The sequence below is a fragment of the Loxodonta africana genome, chromosome 8, assembly GCF_030014295.1.
Source record: "Loxodonta africana isolate mLoxAfr1 chromosome 8, mLoxAfr1.hap2, whole genome shotgun sequence".
Lineage (NCBI taxonomy): Eukaryota > Metazoa > Chordata > Mammalia > Proboscidea > Elephantidae > Loxodonta > Loxodonta africana.
The window spans coordinates 52,973,568-52,998,392 of NC_087349.1; the positions used below are offsets into that span (position 1 = coordinate 52,973,568).

Sequence of the window (24,825 nt, forward strand, 5' to 3'; positions counted from 1 at the left end):
TATTCTGTTTGCATACACACACGCACACAAACACAAATGGTTTGGTAGAGCAACCCAAAATATGTTAAAGTAATGTTTTCTTTCAAATGTTATTCTTTAAAAACATTGCAGCTCTTTATTCGGGCCCCTTAAAACTTAATTACTATGTGAAATTCTTACTTCACAGCCCTTCCAAATTGTAAAGCTGAAGTACATCAAACTTACTTATTAATTAGAACAAATATAAGTATTTTCCTATATAAATTTTTTAAATGATACTGTTGGGGGGCTGAGTGCCAGTATTGAGATGGAGGAGTGTAGGAGTGGCTATCAAAATCAACTGTCAAGAATAATACAGGGACTGTATAGTCTTGAGAATACACAGTAACATCCGTATCAAACAATCAAGCATAACATATTTCCATCCATCATCAGTTGGAAGTTTGAAGTTTAACCATCTACTGGTAGTCGCTGACTTATGACACATTTGAGTTATGACGAACTGCACTTTTTACTGTTTCTTTTTTTGTTTGTTTTTGGTGCATCTTATCATTAGTAATATGTACTACATACAATGCTGCAGTGCATAATTCGCTGATATGGTCATTCTCAGACATTCACTCGCAGATGTTCAAAGATTGGACTTATAAAGATACTGACAATAAAAGGCAATAACAATGAAAACGAAAACGAAAAAAAGAGGTCCTCGACTTACATCAAAACCGACTTACGTCAGAGTTGTCAGAATGGAATCCCATCATAGGTCAAGGACAACCTGTACTTAGAATACGAAGTCTCTACATTTTCTTTTTACACTTCCTTATTTGAACAAATATGTTAATCTAATATTAACAAATAACTCTAAATGGTCACAGAGCAATAATAGAACCTATTAGAGCTGTGCCGTATCTATATCAGAACCTCTGAAACACTGAGAGAACAGAATCATTCCTTTTAGCTCCTCTATTAGGTGTCAGTGATTGCGCTCTTCAACTTTACAGCTGGGAACACGCCCATCTGACTACTATCACAGTGCTGGAGTACTTTGACAAGTGTGCCGTTTTCAGCCCCGAGCAGTATTAAAGAGAAGGAAAGAGTGAGGCTCTCTGGTGCTCATTTAAAGAAATTGAGTCAAATTAAAAATCTAAATCAGACATGGTCATCCTATTCTATTATTCAAATATGGGCATTAATCAGTAGTTTGAACTGGTCAACCTTTGTAGTTTACATTGCAGGTTAACAAGAATTTGTATCAAAAGCATTGAAGTTCTCAAATGAGAGACTTCATACTCAATTCTAGTGACTCAAAGAAAGGCACCAAAGAAGAGAATATAAAAAGTTCCACTAAAGTCATGGAGTAAATCAAAGATAAAGAACTAACACATGTTAAAATAGTTTAGTTTCCCCAGCTACATTTTTATAAAGTATTCATTTAATTGCACATCTTGAAGAGTAATCTATTCAATGCAAAATGTGCTGTATCATGTAGTAAGTGGCAATTCGCTTTTCCAGAATGAGACATATATACCTCATGGCATCTGCACTTATTTTAGAGTCATATCAGCTCAAATTAGCATGGTTTGAAATATATTTTTGCCCCCAGCACTAATAAACTGATATGACAAGGCAAAGTATTCAAAGAAATACTGAAAAAACATAACTGAAGTTGAAAAATAAGTTTCAAAAACAATATGACCGCAACCTGATGACAGTGGCAATGATGATTACCAATTAAAGTGGAGATGAAGGAGGAGCTGGGGTCAAAAGGACATCTGCCCCTTCCTCTCTCAGATCTGTGCGATTCCAGGTGAAACAGGGGCTCCTTGAAAGAAAACCAGAAAAGCCATTAGGAACCTCTCAACTTTAATAAGAATTTGATTGCTCAGATAAAATGTACTAAACTTTGATTATTTATAAAAACACTTATTTTAAATAGGACACCAGTGAGTAACATTAAGTTATCTAGGAATAAAACAGGTTTTATAAATAAGCACATGGGTTTTGCAGACCTCTGGGTGTTCTATCATTCCTCCAAAAAAGTACATAGGTAGTAAAAAAAACAAAAAAAAAATGAATGGAATCAGCAGTTTTTACCACTTGATCAGATACTATTAGCTATTCTGAGATATGTCAGTTAAATATCCCAAGGGAATCGAAACCTGCTGAAGGAAGGTTACTAAAAAGGCAATTCAATGATAAAAATGGAAGTGGGCTTTTATTACAGAAAAGACATTAATGATTTTTTTTGAGTAACATGTAAGATAATAAAACTTACTATTAATATTTTGGAAATTTTATTTTCCATCAGTTTTACTCTTTATCACATACTCTTTGTATAAATATCTAACATTTAACAGTTTAAAAAATGAATATTGTATAAATAATTACTGTAATATATGTGTATAAAAGTGATATTCTGATCAATATGTCAATGTCTGGATTCACACAAATGAGATATTAAAAATAAATATTTCCATGAAAAATTATTATTTTACTGGCTTCTATTGCATAGCATATAACCACAGAACTTTTCTCTGAATTTTCCCAGTTTTCAAAATTCTCAGTAAATGATCTCTTTACAATTAATCTCCATTAAGTGCACTATAAATGGTTTGGGTAAAATAGTTTAGAAATAGGACAACAAAAATCAGTATTGAACATTTTGTGGAAAAGACTACTTTGCAATAGAATATTGATGATAAATGTTGTTTTTAGCCCACCATGGCATCTATAGGGAGCACTGGTGGCACAGCAGTTAAGGCTCTTGGCTGCTAACCCACAGGTGGAGGCTGGAACCCACCAGATGTAGCAGTCTGCTTTCGTAAAGATTTACAACCTTGGAAACCCTATGGGGCAGTTCTACTCTGTCCTATAGGGTCACTATAAGTCAGAATCGACTGGACAGCAATGGGTTTGGTTTGGTTTGGTTTGGGCGGTGTCTCTGAGCAGCCCTGCCCATTTGTGACTAATGAACCTATAAACAGTCTTAAAGTTCTGAATATCCTCTGAGTGGTGTATGAGTGTGACCCTTCTCTTTAACCTGATCTTGACTTTTCTAGCCACTGAATTTACGCCAAATTATCTACTGTGTCTCTGTCTGGTCATTCTTATTTAATTTACTTCCCTCTTTTTTTTTTTTTTTCTCTCTTATGATATACTAAAGTTGCCATTCTGATACTGCCAGTACAAAATCTTTCCTGTAAATGCAGAGTTCAGGTGACTCCTACTACCCTCCAGTCTTATCCTTAGAATGGGATCATAGCCTATAGGACAAATGTGGCCTATTGACCCAGAGGTGTGGCTAAACTGAGAGACTATACACTAATTAGTAGAGGACATGAATGCCAGTAAATAATTGGAGAGATTTTTGTGTTCACTTCCCACAGATGACAGATTTGCAGTGGCATGAAGAGAATAAGTTCATTCAAGTTAGAATTATTGTTCTGCCCAGCTGCTGAAGGAACTTCACCTAAATTTGCAAAACATACCCATAACATTACATGGAGGAGGAAGCAATCAAGTCTATGAATGTAGTACTTGTTTGTCCCTTTAGTCATTGCCACATTATAGAACATTTAGAAAAAATAGGTAGGGTATTATATTATACTTGTTTTAATGCAGTCAATGCCTGGGCCATGAAAGCTGGTGAAGAGATATACTTATCTCCTTTCTTATCTCATGATCTCTATAGCTCAAAAATTCTGTGAGACTCAACTTTTGATTTCTAATGATGACATTTAATAGGTACACTTAGACACTTTAAATACTCAAATTGAAGCTACAGGAAAAGAAAAATGCATTGCTTATTTATTCGAGCAAGTATGATACATTCACTTAGTCTTTCAAGTGGATGAAACAGAGAACACAAACTGAAGGAATTCTCAGATCAAGAGAATCTCAGGTTTTGAAGAACTCCAGAGTTAGAGAAAGGAAATGAAGTCAACTTTTTTTTTTTTTTTTTAGAAAAGTCACAGCTTTTCATAAGCTCAGATCATAATCTAGGCTCTTAAGGCTATTGTTGATTTGTGAACTTCAGCATGTGCCTGAGGCTTGAAGTGTCTGACATATATCAGTGTGTTCATTTTAAGAGAAATTGATTGATTCCAGAGGAAACTATATTCACAAAGAAGCCTATAACCCTGACATTTTGAAAACAACTAGGTAAAACCCAGAATTATTTTAGAATTTTTAGTTATGCACAAGACACAAATCTGTGCAATATAAATCTATTTGAGTCTGTGAAAGGACATACTCTTTTGCGAAACCTCAAATTTGACTCTGAAAATTCTCATGAGAGATATGTGCCTCAGGTCCAAGCTCAGTTATACCTTAACTGAATGCTTCTCACCTTTAACCAGGACGGTTCAAATACCTATCTCTCATTGATCTGATTAATAGCTAAAACTGGGTCAACAAGTCCAACCTTTTCAAATAATGAGTTAAATTGAGCTTATTTTTTATCTGCTTTTTGCATCACTGCTAAAAATCCACATTTTTAGTATCTTAAAAGATATATATATATACATATATAGATAATTTTTGTTTAAAAAATGCACATGTTCTGAAGTTTCTAATTTTTCAATCCACTGTTGATTTAAAAAAGATGAAATAATGGAATATCCCTGCTTTAGATAAGTACCATTCTCTTTGTGTATAAAGGGAATAAAGATCCAATTACTTCCAAATTTTTAAAGAATACTTTCGTTTTATCCATACAGGATAATACTCGTTTAATATTCTGAGAGTCAAATAATACAAAAATGGTAGACAACGTCAAATTACATTGCAGATTGGGATACTTCTTAAATTTGAACAAGTAAATTGTAATGGATATTTTGAAAATTGTAGTATTTGTAACAAAAGAATGAATAGCTGTATTCGACATCAGAAAGTTCTATAATTTCCTTATCGTATCGCTTTGGACAGCTCTTTGACTATGTTTCCAACCTTGATTGGTTACTAGCTGGGCATTTTAATTGCTACATTAGGATGTTTTTATATAGCACAGAAAGTTCCATTTTTTTATATTAAGCAGAATAATGTCACGTTTTTCCATATTAGTGCAGTATAGGAGCTGTCCATATTTTTTACTTGAATCATGGTATGGCTTAAAAAAGTAATATTGCTCAGTTTTTATAACAAGGACTATTATGATGTTATTACTAAAATAACATTTGATAGATAAAGCTAGTGAAGGGCTGACATTTTTCATGAGTGGCTTGGAGGCTACGATCATTCACAATTTTACCTCAAGTTATTCTTTTGAGCTTAGCCTAATTTGTTGATAAAAGTCATAGCTTTATCACAACTGTTCAGGTCCCTGTGACAAATGAGTGGTCTCAATAAATTTAATCTAAGCACATTATGTACAATAGTAAATGTAAAACATATTTATTTGACACCTCATAGCAGTTAAACAAAAGAAGCCAATCCTAGCATAGTTAAGAACATGCATTTATCTTTCACTTACTGTTTTATGACATTGTGAAAAAAAAAATCTGTCAATGATTAAGGCTAATCAAAACTAGAAGTGATTTGCCTTTTTTATGAGCATACTAAAAAATCCATTTTTAACCCATTTATCTGGTAACCCTGGTGGTATAGTGGTTAAGTGCTACAGCTGCTAACCAAGAGGTCAGCAGTTCAAATCCGCCAGGCGCTCCTTGGAAACTCTATGGGGCAGTTCTACTCTGTCCTATATGGTCGCTATGCGTCGGAATCGACTCAACGGCAGTGAGTTTTTATCTTTGCTAATAGCAAGTGTTAAGACTTTCATTGGCTAAATCACACTACATGAAAAAGTTCAGAAAGGTAATTTCTGTCGGAAATAATATGAATAATACAACTACATTTATCACCCAGTTTTATTCATCCTCCCAAGCCTTTCCATCCTGCCTTCTGAAATCTTTACTCCGTGGGAAATAAATCCCTACAACCACACTTAATTTGCAAGATGCTTCCAACACCTCTTTACCTGAATTGATTCATAGCTCTTGTGATAGGCAGAATAATGGTACTCCCCAAGATGTTCACGTCCTAATCTCTGGAACCTAGGAATACCTTATGTGGCAAAAGGGACTTTGCAGATATGATTAAGGCCTTAAGATGGAGAGATTATCCTAGATTACCCTGGTGGGCCTAATGAAAGAGTCAGAGAAGGAGATGTGATTATGGAAGCGGAGAATCAAGCCCATGATTAGTGGCTTTAAAGAAGGAAAAATAGGGCCATGAGCCAAGGAATGTGGATGGCCTCTAGCAATTGTAAAAAGCAAGGAAATGAATTCTTCTTCAGAACCTCAAGGAAGAATATAGCCCTACTGATGCCTTGATTTTAGACCTGAGAAACTCATTTCAGGCTTCTGACCTACAGAATTTTGAGATAATAAATTTGCATTACTTTAAGCTGCTAGGTTTTTGATAATATCTTACCACAGCCAAAGAAAACAAATACAGCTCCCAGGAGGATATTGTTTCCTGCCTAAGTCCTTTCAAGTGGCGGCTCCCTTTTTGTCCACACTTATATTCCGGGAGACAATGCCAATGTAATTCAGGCCCCCTAAAGCAAATTCCATACCACTATACCATATATATATATATTTTTTTATACCATAAACCATTCTTATCAGGACTCATGTCACCTGTGTATGCAATCCCTTAAGTATCTTTGTTCTAGATCATCCCCTGTCAAAATCACTGCTTCATAGAATTCTTCCACATCCTAAATCTACCTTTAATGCCAGGTATGTGCCCACATCCATGTCCATATGCCCATTCCACAATCTAACCTTGTGGCTCCTATTACCTCAGTGGCAGTGATCTTCAAGACCACTACCCTTCAGTCACAACACAAATGCCACCCTGTGAACTTTGTCATCCAGTGCAACCACTCAACTGTGAAATAAGAAGCCTGATTATTCTGTTGACTCGCCAGGGCCTCTCACCCCTCCCGCTCCATTATGTGATTACACATACCACCATAAATATCCTTTGGCTTCTTATAGGCCTCCAAAATTAAGACCCTTTTATATTGTTCAAAACACAACGGTCAACACAAAACACAACTCCCCCTTCTTTAGTCAGCCCTTAACTTCTTTGTCCATCATTCTCTCATCTATGTGTCTGCCTTCCCCATTCCTAGGCTGCCGATAAGTGCAAAGGAAAATCACTCGAAAATATAGAATAATCACTGACCACCTCTGAGTTTGCTCATTCCTCGAAACTGCTAAGTAATTTATGTTTCTCTAGTTAGTTCTTTTTATAATTCCTTTGAGCTGATATTTACTCAAGCACTCTAATTTACAAACCTCTCTGATTGCACCCAGCAGACAATCACACATCTTATGTTTAATGAGATGTTCAATTATGTAATTATTTAAATAATAAATATTCAGTCTTGCCTGTATGCCACATCCTGAGCCAGGAATTGGAACACAATAGTAAACAAAATGAAGTCCCAAGCCTCATCACTCTACTGTTCTCATAAAACTACCCAATAGACTTTTCTCTCCTTACTTTACAGTTCCTTTCTGAAATATCTGACACTGTTGCCTGCTCCCTGGCACTTCTTCAGTTCACTCCTTTGTCATTTATTACCTTGGTTTTAACATCAGCCATCCGAGCCATCTTCCCGGCCCGAGTCATCAGTTCTCTACTCTGTTGAGGAATTCTTTCTAAAATGTGAATTTCGTCTCATCACTCCCACACTAAAATCTTTCATTGACTTCCCATGGCCTCCAGGATAAAGTCTAAAGTCCTTCAGATTTTGTACAAGGGACTTTATATCAAGCTCCTTCTTTGCATCTAAAACACTGCTCTTCTAGTCTATGCACCAGCTATTCTGAACTACTGAATTACTGTAGGTCTCTGAATATCCCTTGCTTGGTCTCACTGGTGTGTTTAGGGTAATGATGCCCATATAAACCTCAAAATTTCAGCAAAGACTTCACCATCCCCAGGAATTCTTACCTGACCCCTTCTGCAACACTAGTACAACCTTTTTTGTCCTCCCATAGTATCTCATATGAATCCTTCTTTTATAGTATTTACCATCCTGAATTAATATTATCTATTCGTCTCTCTTCCCTAATGGTTTGTGGGAACTCCTTGAGGAAACATTTTATTCGTCTCTCTTCCCTAATGGTTTGTGGGAACTCCTTGAGGAAACATTCTATGTGACATTTATCTTTGAATCTCCTGTATCAAATAAAAAGCCTGTTAAATAATAAATAACTATTTTGTTTGAATATATGTAATTTTTCAAGAAACAATCTGTTTTCTTATCTCCTTTTGTATGTGACCTTAGCCTATTTTCTTATATATTCAAAGCAACTACAAAACATAGGTGTAGATAGAGATGCTGATTTAAAGCTAGACAATCTGTATAAATGGTTGTGCTGTACTCTGAGCTCTATCTTAGGGCTGCCTATATAGCAGCATCATATATTTTAATAGCTTTTAATTGCCATTGGTTTTAGTGAAAATCATTAGATTGCTAAAATAACTAAAGAAAGAATAGATACGTTAATTTCCTCATCTACTCAATAAAGATGGTAATATCATTTTATATAAAATATCGCTTTTATAATTTATGATGGACTTCTGCCACTGTAATGTTTCAGATGAATATTCCATAATTCAATATCATGCTTGTTGTTTAAAAATAAAAATCAAAGATTGAAGTATTATAAAGTGGATGTATTTTTCCCCAAAGGCTTTGTTAATAACAGTATACAATTTAAAGTAATAGGGAGGTTCAATCATTTGTTACTTAAGACTTCCCTCCTTCCACATGCCTCACTTTTTTTTTTTTTAATGAGTTAAAGGCACTCTCTTGATAGTATGCTTGGTAATGAAACTTCAATATTGAATTGAGAATAAAGACTGAATAGTTCTTAGTTTTTATCAAACTGCTGACTGGATACTACTTTTCATTTTTAATAACGTAATTGATCTCATATTCCATGATTTTAAAGCATAGGCTCTATTTACTTTGTTAAGCTACATAAGACAGAAAGGTACATTGATCCAATTTATCTTAATTCCTCGGGTCTCAATATGATATTTTTGCAACTTTATACAATTGAGACATGGAAAAAAGTTTAAAAGAAGAAAAGTTTACCTTAGACATGACAGTGCTGATTTTATAATGGGAAACAGGCAAGCAATTTCAAACTTCTATTGCTTTGCTTTGCATACATCAAGCTAACTTCAAAAAACTTCAAAATTAACTATAAATTCAAGAATTCAAGTTTCTCACATTATTTTGAGAGTTCATTGTAGATCTTAAATATAGTGTTTAATTTAGTGTGCAAGCCAATAAAATACTAAAAAGTGAGTAATATAATTTTCTTCTGTGAAGTGGAATTCAGCAGCCAAACCAACCAGAAAAAATTGAGGCATGATGACATTGTCAATGACCCCAAAGCAATTGCGTTTATGGTTCAAGCAATATGCAACGTTGGTGTTTAACCCTGTTGAGAATGTTCTGGACTACTTTACTGGCTTTCCTTTATCTATGTTTTAACAGCTGGAATTTCTGCCTGAGTAATGTGGTTCAATTTTACAAGACATAACCAGTATTAACAATGTAGGCTGCACTTTTTTCAGTTTAACATGGAGAAGTTTTTCAGTGGATCCTTCCATGCTTGAGAGAAAGCAGGACATTATTTTACAAACGTGGGCAGATACATATGCTCATCAGAAAAATGTCTACAAAGTATAAATGGTAGATCTTTCCAGGGGAGTATTCACTTTAGGCCCTGAGGGAAGCCCTCAGCACCCATCCAGCCTGCTGTAATTGTAAGCTATTTTCAATAGGTGTGAGTCACTGCATATCAAGTGTTAAATGTGATGCCAGTTAAATGAAATGAGAGTTTTATGAACTAATATTATTCTTGTCCTCAACACCACTGGGATATTCTGAAAAATGTCAGAAGAAAACTAAAATATTACAAGTACTATAGGGCAAATCAAACCATCAATAATTTTACTAGCTATTTCTAATGGTTAGAGAAAAAATAGTAAAACACACAGGGCTCATTACATGTATTTTTGCCAATAATAAAAAATAAGCAAAGACACAGTTTGGATTTATAAATGTCTAGAATAAATAACCATAATTTTCCCTTTAACTCTTTACATGGTAGATATTTAAAAATGTATACCACAAATGACTTTTGAATGTGATTTACTATACCATTTTTTTCTTTTTTCTGTCAAGCAATAAAAGTACTAATTGAAAATACTAGAAACTTTTTCCAAAGACTGATGAGGATGCATAAAAAAATACAAAAGAATGTGAGTTGTTGATAAAATTTTTATTTTAAGGCTAATAGTTTTTTTTTTAGTTTTATGTTTTAATTGCCTTTTTTAAACCTTTTTCCTTTTAAAACAAGTTACATTTATATAATACTTTACACTTTAAAAAGTATTCCTGCATACATTACCTTGTTTTATCCTCAAAATGAGCCTGTGAAGTTTTTAGTATGAATTTATGGATTTAAACATATTTGATGTGCTTTAATCTGTTACAGTTATTATCCTCATTGATAGAACACACTGTCCATCTTTGGCCAGTAGGTCCCTCTCTTCAAGTTAACTACCTAAGTCTATGTGATGTAACGCCTAATAGTTTTGACAGCTTTGGGATTAATTATTACAAAAATCTTTGTACTCTGGACACTCACAAAAAATTTTATCCCATAAAAAAAAAATCTCAAAATGCTCATTGAATAAGTGCTTTCTTATTTTCCATAAGAAACTGTTCAGATTTTTTCCAAATCCTAAAATTTTGAAGATAGAATTTTACAAGAACATTGCTGTTGTTAGTTGCCATCAAGTCTATTCCAGCTCATGGTGACCCCATGTGAAGTGTTAAATGCGAATAGTTAATTTTAAGGGAAGAGACAAGACAAAACCATTCCAAAAGTGAAAAAATGTATGGAGCTAATCAAGATTTTATTTGAGAAAGTAGCTCCAAAGCCTTTACTTCATAGGGTCTATAGTACTTATCAAAGTAATATATGAAAAGAGTTAAATACATTTCACTGATAAAACATACTATGATCCTAGTTTAATCTCATTTTGGGGAGAATTTATAATTTAATTGAATATTTCATAGATTTCCTGTTTATATACTTAATGTTTTTCTCTAAGAAAGTCTTCAGAAAATGTTATATATTTCTCGTATACATATATATGGACTTTAAAATTCTAAGAATACATTTGAGTAAACTTTCATTTAAATGAAGACTAAAATAAAATAAACTGGTAGTAGCAGTTTCCAAGTGTCTGGAATACATTATTGTTGTTGTTAGCTGCCATTGAGGTGGCTCTGACTCATGATGGTCTTAAGTATAACAGAACAAAACACTGCTTTTAATAATACATAATATAGATAGAGACAGGTAGATATAATCAAACCAAACCAAACTCCTTGCTGTCGAGTTGATTCTGACTCATAGTGACCTCATAGGACAGAGTAGAACTGCCCCATAGGGTTTCCAAGGCTCTGTATCTCTACAGAAGCAGATTGCCACCTTTTTCTCTGAGGTACAGCTGTGGGATGTGAACCCGCCAACCTCTGGCAGATAGCTGTCACTTAATAAAAAATTGTAAAATGGTTCTTTGGAAAACAACCTAAGTAAATTGAACAACAAATCTTTTTCTTGCAAAGGGAACATGATAAGATACTACTGACATAATTATGTGGGATTAGGCTATGTTGTTTTTGGTTTTTAACCTACACATATTTATTTAATATGTTCACTTTCAAATGCAACATAAAAAATAAAGTGTAAAAGCATAAAAATGTGCTATGCAAACAAACTTTCAGAAAATAAGTTAGTATTCATTCCATATATTATAAACTTGCCAATGAGTTAATGCAAGTGTAATGCAATGTTATGCGTTACAATGCTGACTCTTGCACACACCCCAGATCTACTGAATGAGAACTCTAGATTCAAGGGCCATGTAATCTTCATTTCTGTCAAGTTCAACTAACGTTTCTACCAGAGTTCTATATCAACTTTCCAAGTAGTTTACTAATAAAATAAAATTGATTATCACTGGGTGGATGCTGATGAATCAGCTCATGATTCTGAAAACTAACAAAGAAAAAGAATTAAGCATTTATATGCATATCCATGAAAACTGGAACATAAATAAAAAAGAATAAAGCATTTATATGCATAGCCTATAAAAACTGTACTATTGTGGAATCCAATAGTAGAAGAGGGAATTTTACTTTTATAGAAGTTTTCAGGCCAATATATAAAGAAAGAGTAATAAACAAAAAGAAACAGTAGTAGAATATTATAATTTTATGACTTCAAGTAAAATAATTGGAGCCCTGGTGGCTCAGGGGTTAAGAGCTTGGCTGCTAACCAAAAGGCTGGCAGTTCAAATCTACCAGCCACTCCTTGGAAACCCTATGGGCAGTTCTACTCTCTCCTATAGGGTTGCTGTGAGCTGGAATCAACTTAATGGCAACAGGTTTGGATTAATACAATAATTCAGTACAGCCCTTTTTATGGTCTAACTTTTAGAACCAGGGCATTATTTCACATACCTCAAAATAAATAAAAAATTAAAATCATCTTGGATGTTGTTGGGGCGGGGGAAGGCTAAATTGGAATGTTATAGTAACAAATGAACTTAACTGTATTACAAATGACTAACATAACCACACCGAAGTATAGGTTGGGGTGGGGGGTGGGAGAACTAACTTAAATACCTTTGTGGAAAATAAAAACTGTAATGCTAAAGGCAAAAAGAACTATATAAAAATACTTTGCTGTAATTAGTAAATTTGTTTTTCATAGAAACAAGCATGTTCTAGGATTTGTATTCTAGGTTTGAGCCAATAAAAAATATATCGTGGATAATGAGAGCCAGGTTTCTCACAGCAGGAGAAAAAAGTTAAAAATAAGGGCAGGAAGAAGGATAGAATTAACCTGGTATTGTTGGATTGGAATCAGAAGTATAAAACTATGAATTCATTGCTTTTAATAATATATAATACAGATAGACACAGGTAGATATAATCAAACCAAACCAAACTCCTTGCTGTCGAGTTGATTCTGACTCATAGTGACCTTGTAGGACAGAGTAGAACTGCTCCATAAGGTTTCCAAGGCTGTGTATTTCTACAGAAGCAGATTGCCACCTTTTTCTATGAGGCGCGGCTGTGGGATTTGAACCCGCCAACATTTTGGTTAGCAGCTGAGTGCTAAACCACTGAGTGCAAACCAGGGCTCCAGAAATAGATGTAGATGTGTGTGTATATTTCCTACCTTTATCCGCTGAGAGGACCTAGAAACAATAAGACCCAAGTAACAAAGAACACACTTAGCACCCAGATCATGGTTTCTAAATGCCATTGTCCAAGTAAAATGTCAGGGGTCCATGGAATAATGGCCAATTTCAAGGACTTGAGCAGGAATATTACATGATGAACGTGGAACACGCAAAAAAGTAACAAAGCGTTCAAAAATGATGGGGGCATGGCAAAGGACACAGGAGCCATCCTGAAGGAACTTGCAATGGTCAAATTTGTAACTCTTTGAGCAAAAAACAAAGTAATAATAGTAACAGATTATAATCCTAGAATAAAATAAATATCCATGAACACATGTTGATATAAATAAGTAATTAAATAGGCAGCAGTGACAGCTCCTCCTTACAGCAGAGTTCCAATTAATAGATTTAGAAGGAATGGTAGAAATACAAAATCACTGTTTGGTAGACACTGCCGAAAAAATTATTTCAGGCAAGAATCATCAATGGCTGCTAAAATCAGTGGGCAAAAGTATGATGAGAAGTAGGATATTTATACCAGGTATCTCTCCACAGAAAACTGCTCATCTGAAAGGAAAAACCAATAGGCACCACCATAACTAAGTGATCAATGAACATCACTGATGATGATGCCTGTGACATCATGTATCTCCTAATTTAATGCACTGAGAAGGGTATGGCATCGATTCTGTGGTATTTTTGCCAGAAAAAAAGGAATATTTCACAAGCCCATGCTGAGAGACAATCTACAAAATACTTTCCACAAAATACTCTTCAAATGAGTCAGGGTCATGAAAGACAAAGACTGAGGAACTGTTGGAGAAGACTAAGAGAAGGACAATTGAACGCAATATGAGTTCTTAGGTTGGGTTCCAGGCCAAAAAAAATGGATATTAGTTAAGAATTAAAAAAATTTGAATAAATTTTTATATGTTAATAATATAGTATCAATGTTAACTTCCTGATTTCAATATTGTGCTGTTGTTGTTGCTGTTAGTTGCCATCAGGTTGACTCCAACTCAGGGTAACCTTATGTATAATAGAACAAATCAGTCTTTGAAGAAATACAACCAGAATGTTTCTTAGAAGCAAGGATGGTGAAACTTCAACTCACTCACTGTGGATGCATTAACAGGAATGACCAATCACTAGAAAAGGGTATCTTGTTTGGCCAACAAAAATGAAGGCAACTCTTAATGAGATGGAATGACACAGTAGCTATAACAATGGTCTCAGACATACCAACAATTATGAGGCTGGTACAGAACTGGGCAACGTTTTGCTTTGTTGTACATAAGGTCAATAATTATACTGTTTATGTAAGGTCTAACACTTGATTAAGCTGAGTGAAGAATATGCTGGAACTCTTTGTACTATCCTCCAACATTTTGTAAGTCTGAAATTATTTAAAAACGAAAATTTCTATGAAATGCGGCAGCTCTCTATGTATATATATGAAGAGATTTCCAAGATATATGATTAAGTATGAAAAACAAGATATACATGAGAAAGTGTAACATGCGTAAATTAAAAAAAAAATACATATAAATTATATGTTTGCATATAGATAGGTTTTGCCTGAAAGCTGAGAATATCAGAAAGATATTTACCTCTATTTTATTGACTATGCAAAGGCATTTGACTATGTGGATCATAACAAATTATGGATAACACTGCGAAGAATGGAAATTCTAGTATACTTAATTGTGCTCATGTGGAACCTGTACATAAAACAAGAGGCAATCATTCAAACAGAACAAGGGGATACTTTGTGGTTTAAAAATCAGGAAAGATGTGCATCAGGGTTGAGTCCAGGGGTGGATTATCCAATAGACAAGGTAAGCATAGCGCTTACCTTGCTTATCAGATCATCTGTAGTGAACAATTTCACATTTTTTCACCACATCAAAGATTTTGCTTCTAGATATGACTGGCATCTGTCTCTCCCAACCCCACAGCAACTTCCTACATAATCAAAGCCTATTTTCAAATTTCCAATCACTGACAGGGATGGATTACACAATAAGCAATGTAATCACAGGCTTACTTTCTCACTACACATTACTAAGTAAGCACAAGTAAGCCTGTGCTTACCTTGATCACTGGATAATCCACCCCTGGCTGTATCGTTTTACCATACTTACTCAATCTGTATGCTGAGCAAATAATCCAGGAAGCTGGACTATAAGAAGAAGAAAGGGATGTCAGAATTGAAGGAAGATTCATTAATGACCTGCATTAGGCAGATGACACAACCTTGCTTGCTGAAAGTGAAAAGGACTTGAAGTACTTACTGATGAAGATCAAAGACCACAGCCTTCAGTTTGGGATTACACCTCAACATAAAAACAACAAAAATCCTCACAACTGGACTAATAAGCAACATCATGATAAATGGTGAAAAGATTGAAGTTGTCAAAGGTTTCATTGTACTTGGATCCACAATTAACCCCCATGGAAGCAACGGTCAAGAAATCAAATGACACATTGCATTGGGCAAATCCTTTGCAAAAGACCTCCTTAAAGTGTTAAACAGCAAAGATGTCACCTTGAGGACTAAGGTGTGCCTGATCCAAGCCAGAGTATTTTTAATAATCTCATATGCAGGCAAAAGCTGGACAATGAAAAAGGAAGACCAAAGAGGAACTGATGCCTTTGAATTATGGTGTTGGTGAAGAATATTGCATAAATTATGGACTTCCAGAAGAACGAACAAATATGTCGTGGAAGAAGTACAGACAACGTTCTTTAGAAGCAAGGATGGCGAGACTCTGTCTCACGTACTTTGGACATGTTATCAGGAGGGACCAGTTTCTGGAGAACGACATCATGCTTGGTAAGGTAGAGAGTCAGTGAAAAAGAGGAAGCCCCCCCCATTAGATGGATTGACCCAGTGCTTGGAACAATGGTCTCAAACACAGCAGTGACTGTGAGGATGGTGCAAGATCGGGCGGTGTTTCGTTCTGTTGTACACAGGGTCACTGTGAGCCAGAATCGATTCCACGGCACCTAACAACGACATATTGATAAAATATTTCTGTAGAGGATTAAAAGAAAATGAAGGGAAAGAACTGAGGACTTCTAGATGATGGCAAGAAACGGGAAATTTACCGTTCATTGTTTATCATTTTGTGCCTTAGGAATTATTTGTACTAGATATATGCATTACCTACTCAAATCATTAACAAATATATATGGGAATAACCACTATATAATATGTACATACACACACACACTGTGAGACATGGTAGGTTATTTTTGAATTCTTTTGTTTTATTCTCTTCTTTTTTAAAAAAATTATGATGTGTGCAACACATGCTCTCTACTATAAAACAAGTTTGAAGCTGAATATTTAAGCATATTCATAACCACTTCTTTACTCTTTCTAATCTTGTTTCCCTATGATGAACTAGATATCAGGGTTTGATACTGAAAATTTGTAAATCCAAAACTAACTAGCAACAACTCTAATTGATTACTAACACTGATTGGGTTCTTACTACTCTGGTACTGTTTTCAGGATTTCATATGCATTAATTCTGCTCTTGGCAAGTACAAGGCTCTTCCAGGGTACAAAATGGACAGCCACCTGAGAAAAGCGTTAAAGTAAACTGGGCATAAAGGTAGTGATATTGATGGACACACACACACATGCACACACTTGCCCTTTTATTTGCTCTTTTCATTATTTTTTACCCTGAAAAACAAGTATTAGAAACTCTGGGTTAAGCTACCAAAAAGAAAAAAAAAAAAAACGTTGCTGTCGAGTGGATTCCAACTCATAGCTACAATAGGTTTTATCTGGACTAAAAAAAACGTGTTAGGCTCTGTGTGCAAGTTCAAATGATAAATCTTACTTTAACTGTTCCTCTGGGTCATTGTTTTCTTTTCTCTGCCCTCTCTGTTTTCCCTATTTGTTTCTCCTTTTTTTTTTTAATTATAATGAGTTACTTCAAAATGTACCAATGTGACTGAATCCTGATGACTTGGAAAATGTTAGAGATGAAAGTGAAAATGCTTATGCAATTACTCTTCAGCAGATATAAATCATTTATTAATGGCACCTGCCTTCAGTTCAATCTTTCTTTTTTAATGATTACAATTGCCGTTGGAATCCAAACTAATTTGTGACACAAATAATAATTACGACAAGTATGACAAATTATTCCATTTTATAAGTATAATGACAAAGATGCATGAAAAGAATTTTGCAAACTGAGATAATCTTGAAAAAGTAATTTTTATTTAATGCTACTTATTGAGAAAAGGGGAACCCTGGTGGCATAGTGGTTAAGAGCTATGGCTGCTAACCAAAAGGTTGGCAGTTCAAATCCACCAGCCGCTCCTTGGAAACTCTATGGGGCAGTCCTACTCCGTCCTATAGGGTCGCTATGAGTCGGTAATCAACTCGACAGCAGCGGGTTTGGGTTTTGGCTTATTGAGGAAAGACTGCCCATATATGAGGAAAAACTAAATCTCAAGATTGAGAATAAATTAAAAGTATTTTCAAACTCTACAAATAATAAAAATACGCGTAGTATTGGAAAAAAACCTAAGACTATAAAAGGCTGAATGTTGGCAATATTTGCTGAAAATATTCCCTAAGGCTACATTAGAAAATAGTATAATTAAATACGTAGTTCTGAGATTAAGAGACGGAGCCCAGTGTTTTAATTATTTGAAAGATAAGCACAGTCTCCTTACGATTATAGCTTTGGTCTGATTTTTATTCATCTTATGATCGTCGTCTTTGAATCTGGAAAATGGCAAATTTAATGTGCTAGAAATCTGATCACATACAGCTTGTCAGTCCCTGCCTGTACTACCCGGTTAACCCCACCTTAAATTTACCACCCATGTAGAGGCTGAAGCAGCATTCCATAATAAGTATTTCAAGTAGCTTGCCTGGAATCTCTTTACATAAACAAATGATACTATATTCAAAGCAGGTTTGTATGTAAAAGGGCTGTAGAAAACAAAGTTTTATAGTAATTGGCATCATGGCCTAGATTTAATAATTTCAGCTCATTAAAATGCAAAGAACTTTAATGAATGAGATAATGATTAACTGGCTTATTTTTTTTTTAGCAGTTATGGACATATTATCACTGTATAAACAATTTAGAGCAAATTTGATATAAAAAATAGTGATAGTAAAATGGTATTTGTTCAGTCTAACCAGATGTTTAACTTCTGACATTTTCTATGTACCGTGCCATAAATTAACTGGCAAAGTATTACGTAATATGCAATTGGGGAAAACTTAGATAAAATATGTGATTGAAGATAATTTTATAATAATTTATATATGACTATCTATATTAAAAAAAGGAAGCCCTGGTGGCATAGTAGTTATGAGCTACAGCTGCTAACCACAAGGTCAGCAGTTCGAATCTACCACCACTTCTTGAAAACTCTATGGGGGCAGTTTCTACTCTGTTCTATAGGATTGCTATAAGTCGAAATTGATGGCAACGGGTATTATATTAATAAAAGTAAGCATGTATATATTTAATATGTAAAATCATATAGGACAATGCTAGAACCAATCCTGAGGAAACATTTATGTATACTATCAAATATTTAACCGAAGACTAGGTAGTTATTTAGACATTTACACATGGCAGGAAAAGAACCATCTTGACTGGGAGTTTGCTTTAGTTCTGGTTTTTCTCTTCTGCACTCTTTTGCTGTCCACCTTCTCTGGGTTTGACTGCTTTCCCTGTTATTCTGACCACACAGAATGGAGCGAGAATCAAAATTCTTTTCTGAGGACAAAGATGCTTTTTATAAAAACCATGAATATCTACTTTTCATGGGAAGGAAGTCATAGTCCCTTTTTAGTATGCAGACAGCCTTAGGAATAATTCCTCAGTTCTGAATCTCTTGTTCCCTTTCACTTGAACACATTTGAAAGCTCCTCAATCCTATGAGTGTTTCTATTACTGAGTCACACATGATCACAAAGGATCACAGTCCTGTGTGGAGATGAAAGAATTGCTGGTAAATGAAAAAATAAATCCACCATCTGCACAGTAAGAACTGGACAGCTGCAAGGGAAAGAGTGCTTTCTTTAACAGCTGATCTGTCGTTCGGCCCTGGCTGGAACCATACAGCTCTTGGAGTTAATAGTTTCAACAAACGAAATTTTGGAGAATAGGGTTAACGGGAAACGTTTTTTCATAGTTATCACAGGAATCTAGGTTAAGGGCCTCCTGGCTTTTTCTTAGGGACAGAGGAAATATGTATATGAGAAAACGTGCATATCCATATTTTAGTATTTTCTACCTACCTATCTATCTATCATCTATCTATCTGTCTATCTGTCTGTCTGTCTGTCTATCTATCTAGTAAGAGAAACTATTATTCCAAAATTATTTTCAATGCTAACAGCTAATAACCCTTTCTGATTTTATGATTCCCAGGACATAGTCTGGAGCATAGGTGGCACAGTGGTAAGACTTCAGCTGCTAAACAAAAGATCAGCAGTTCGAATCCACCAGCTGCTTCTTGGAAACACTGTGGAGCAGTTCTACTCTGTCCTATATATACGATTGCTATGAGTCAGAATCGACTTGATGGCAATAGGTTTTTGTATTTTTTAAGGACATAGTCTAAGCCATTATATACTTGAAATGGGAACCCCTGCTCCATGAATTCATCTTTAGTGTGAGAGGATAATTTCCACCTTTCTTCTTGCTTCTGGTTCCTTTCTTTACCAAACCACAAAAATTAGCCTTTAAACTATAGAAGCAAAAGGGACACAATAAATATCCTTAAAGCCATTATATACTTGAAATGGGAACCCCTGCTCCATGAATTCATCTTTAGTGTGAGAGGATAATTTCCACCTTTCTTCTTGTTTCTGGTTCCTTTCTTTACCAAACCACAAAAATTAGCCTTTAAACTATAGAAGCAAAAGGGACACAATAAATATCCTTAGCATGTTTTATTTTCTTGTATAATTATTTGGGAGTCTGTTGCTCTAGAAATATAAAAGGTATATATATATATATATATACCCCAGATGTAATAATATAGTAATTGGAAATATAATAAATTTAGAAACGGGTAACCAGCATGTTTCACTAGGACCACATGTTCAGTAGTAACAGAATGCAGAGTAAACACAGCACCTAACATGTACCCCACGTGACATCATTCTTCATTATGCCAGTATTGAGGACCTACTATATCCACAGCATGGTGCTAGGCACTGAAAATGATAATATCAATTCATCTCTGCAGAGCACTTTACAAAACACAAACTGCTTTTATCTAAATGTTCTCCTTTAATACTTACGACAAATCTTTAGGTATTTAAATCCACAAAGATATCCTACAGAATATCGCAGGACAGGAATTGTGTCTTCTGTGGAGCAAGATAGGGAATCACAAATAGTATAATGAGTGCCTCAATGTGAAAAGTCCTATAAAGAGGTACAATCTGTTCAGAGAACGAGAAGATCAAAATGTAATTCTAGCCCTGGGGTTGGGGTGGTCAGGATTGTGAGAGAGAAAGTGGTGATATTGTGGAATTTTTTCCCCTGAAGAAACAAAATATAAACTGATTAAGATTTAATATCATGAACACTCTGTCTCAGGCATTCTGCTAGGAACATTGCTTATTCGTTAATTTCATTGTTACTACAAATTTATGAGGGATATTTTTGCCCTTATTTTACAAAAAAAAAGATTCAAAGGCTCAGGGATATTAAGTAACTCATCCAAAATCACATAGCTAGTAACAGGCATACTTATTGTATTCCAAAGTCACTTAACCACTATACTATAACGGGAAGGCATTCCAGATTAGAAAAAGGAAAAAATCCATTCAAGGCTTAGATGAAGAAGTGGATGGGAAAGTAGCAAGTAGCCCTGATTCCCTATCACCAAACATGTACAGAAAATTTAATAAGAGGGAAACAGAGAAGGCAGTCCTAAGTGCCAGACTGTGAAAGGCACTGACCACCCATGATAAGGCATTTGTACTTCTTTCATGTGGTATGTGCAATGGTAAATCATGAACACTTTTGAAGGGACTTATTCCTGAGCAAGGTTAATTTTAATTATTTATTTATTTATTGTACTTTAGATACAAACTTGTTTCTCATTAAACAGTACACATATTGTTTTGTGACACTGGTTAACAAGCCCATGACATGTCAGCACTCTGCCTTCTCAACCTTGGATTCCCTATTACCAGCTTTTCTGTCCCCTCCTGCCTTCAGTCCTTGCCCCTGGGCTGGTGTGCTCCTTTAGTCTTATTTTGTTTTACGGGCCTCCAATCTTTGGGTGAAGGTGACCCTCAGGAGTGACCTCATTACTGACCTGAAAGGGTGTCTGGGGGCCATACTCTCAGGGTTTTTCCAGTCTCTGTCAGGCCAGCAAGTCTGGTCTTTCTTTCTGAGTTAGAATTTTGTTCTACGTTTTTCTCCAGCACTGTCTGGGATCCTCTATTGTGATTCCTGTCAGAGCAGTAGGTGGGGGTAGCCAAGCACCATCTAGTTGTACTGGACTCAGTCTGGTGGAGGCAGCGGTAGATGTGGCCCATTAGTCCTTTGGACTAATCTTTCCCTTCCTTGGCAAGGTTAATTTGACAGCAAAGTTGTAGCTAAATACAAAAGCAAGTGAAACTGTAAGGAAGCTAGTGGAAGCATACCAAAAAGAAAAAAGACAAACCAATTGCCCTCCAGTGGATTCCAACTCACAGAGACCCTATAGGAAAGAACAGAACTGCCCCACTGAGTTTCTAAGGAGCGCTGGTGAATTTGAGTGGCTGACTTTTAGGTTAGCAGCCATAGCTCTTAACCACTACACCACCAGGGCATAGTCAGGGGTAATAAGAAGAAAAAAAAAAAATTTTTTTTTTTTTTTTAATAAGAGACCTGGCAAAAGGGAGAGAAAGTGGATGGATTGGAAAGGCAGTTCAAAGATACAGCTGAAAGGATTTTACTACTGATTCAAAGTAGGACAAACCAAAGCTGTAGGCACATACACAGAGAAAGTCACATGCACAGAGGATGTGAGGAGACTCTGCCTGAAAAGGCCTCCCTCTGCAGGAATCTAGCACAGTTCCCTATCAGGTGTGGGCGGGGGTTGCTTATTAGACTGCCAGGTCCAAGGCACCCAAGGAATGTGTGAGCACAGAGCTGAAGAGAGGTTTCGGGGAGCAGCAATCTTGACTGGTTGGGGCATAACCACACTGTCTGAAGCTCCATGCTACTTCTGCCCCCGTTGAGAGCTGTGGCCAAATGCTGGAGAAGGCTGTGTTCAGCAGGCGCCTAACATTGGAGAAAACCACAGGAGCTGAGCATTAATGATAAAAGTGCACTCTCCAGGAGCTTGGTAATGAGCCCGTTTTTACTGGAATGTCTCTCAGCACCATCTACTGATAAAGCTTAACATCAAGCTGGCTTACAGACAACTGATTAGGGACTTTAGTTCAACCAGTTTTCATCCAGCAGATGCTGACTCATAGAGACCCCAGGTGTGTCTGTGTTGAACAGTGCTCCATAGGATTTTTAATGGCTTCAGAATTAGATTGCCAGGCTTTTCTTCTGAGGCATCTCTGGGTGGACTGGAACCTGAACCTTTTGGTTACCAGTGAGCATGTTTACCATTTACACCACACAGGACTCCAAGACTTTAGTTATATCTGCAAAATCCTTTCCCTTTTGCCACATAATCTAATCTGATCACGGGAGTGTCCCATTATCTTTGCCGTATTTTACCAGTGAGATGTAATTGGCAGGTTCCACCACACTCAAGGGGAGATAATTATACAAGGGTGTGAAACCTGTCATAAGCAGCATTATTTCTAATCACCAAAAAACTGAAATGACCCATATGTCGATCAACGGATGAGTGGATAAACAAATTGTGATATATCCATGTACTAGATTACTTCTGATCAATAAAAAGAGCCAAAGTATTGATATACATAGTTACTTGAATTCATTTCAAATGTTTTATGCTAAGTCACAGAAGCCAGTCTCAAATGTTTGCTTGCTGCATGATTCCATTTAAATGGCATTTTCAAAAAGGCAAAATTATTGGGGTGGAAAACAGGTCAACAGTTGCCAAGGATTGAAGAAGGGTGGAAGTAGAGTAACTTCAAAGAGGTTGAGTGAGAGTATTTATTTGGGTCCTGGAATTGTTTTTTATCCTGTTAGTGATGGTGGTTACCAGAATTTATGCATGTGCTAAAATGTACAGGATTGTACGCAAAGAATATAAGTGAATTATACTAGATACAAAACTAATAATAATACTGCAAAAGAAAAAGACTAACAAAAATGTATATATGTGTATATTTGTATGTTCACACCAGAAAACAAGTGTGCAAAAGTTACTGACTCCAGGCATCCACGACTGATTCTAATATTTTAAATTTTGCTATTTTCATAAACCAAAATAACTCTTTGTTATTTTGTATTTATTTGATTATAACAAGGTTTCACATTTTGTTTATTTAATAGCATATGTACTCCCTCTTTTGCAAAGTTATCCTGATATCCCCATTGTCTACTTATTAAGTTCTTGATATATTTCTTAATGCTTTATAGGGGCTCTTCAAATTTAGGATATCAATGTTTGTCATGTATTACAAAAAATTTCCCATCCTGTTACTTGTGTTTTAGCCCTCTACTACATCTTTAAATTCTTTAAATTCAGTTTTTTTTAATTATCCTGTATAATTAAAAAATATCAATATTTTTCTTTTCCTTTTTTTTCTCATTGATTTTTTTTGCCCTTGCTAAGGAGCAGATAAATTAATCGCAAGTATGTTCTTGTAAGTCTTTTTATGTTTGACAATTTATCCATTGGACCAATTTTGGAATTTAATTTTAAGAAGTTTACAGATAAGGAAAAACAAAACTCAAAGATGTTCAGCTACTGATCCAAGGTCACACAGATAGTGGATAGTAGAACCCAGATTTGAAATATCATTTGTTTAGTCCTAAGGACTGTACGGAAACCCTGCTGGCCTAGTGGTTAAGTGCTACCGCTGCTAACCAAGAACTCGGCAGTTCGAATCTGCCACGCGCTCCTTGGAAACTCTATTGGGCAGTTCTACTCTGTCCTGTCAGTCGCTATGAGTCAGAATCGACTGGATGGCAGTGGGTTTTGGTTTTTTTTTTTTAACGCCTGTGCGGAAACCCTGTTGGCATAGTAGTTAAGTGCTACCGCTGCTAACCCAAAGGTCAGCAGTTTGAATCCATCAGGCACTCTTGGAAACATTATGGGCCCCTTCTACTCTGTCCTGTAGAGTTGCTACGAGTCAGAATCCACTTGACAGTAGCGGGTTTTTTTTCTTTGTTTTAAACGCCTGTACTCTTTCCACTACATTATCACACCCCTCCCTATCTTCAGTGTAGTAATAACTTAGAAAATGCCAAGAGAGTTAATTGAGGTCTAAAGAAAGATTGGCCACATATGCGTGGGTTCATTTGAATAACAGTGGTGACAACCAACATCCTATAATTGTCTGTAATGATATTCAGCTGTTTGGGAGTGGCAGCAGAGAAAGCAAAAGGTTCAATT

General features: G+C 35.6%; 1 protein-coding gene across 1 annotated transcript in view; it reads right to left on the reverse strand.

Moving 5' to 3' along the window:
* The window catches only part of SEMA3E (semaphorin 3E), a 106,650-nt gene that overhangs the window by 55,215 nt on the left and 26,610 nt on the right, over positions 1-24,825 (reverse strand). Inside the window, exon 4 of the mRNA XM_064289933.1 lies at positions 1,708-1,801. Within this exon, the coding sequence (XP_064146003.1) occupies positions 1,708-1,801 (94 nt within the window). The remainder of the gene's footprint in view (positions 1-1,707; positions 1,802-24,825) is intronic.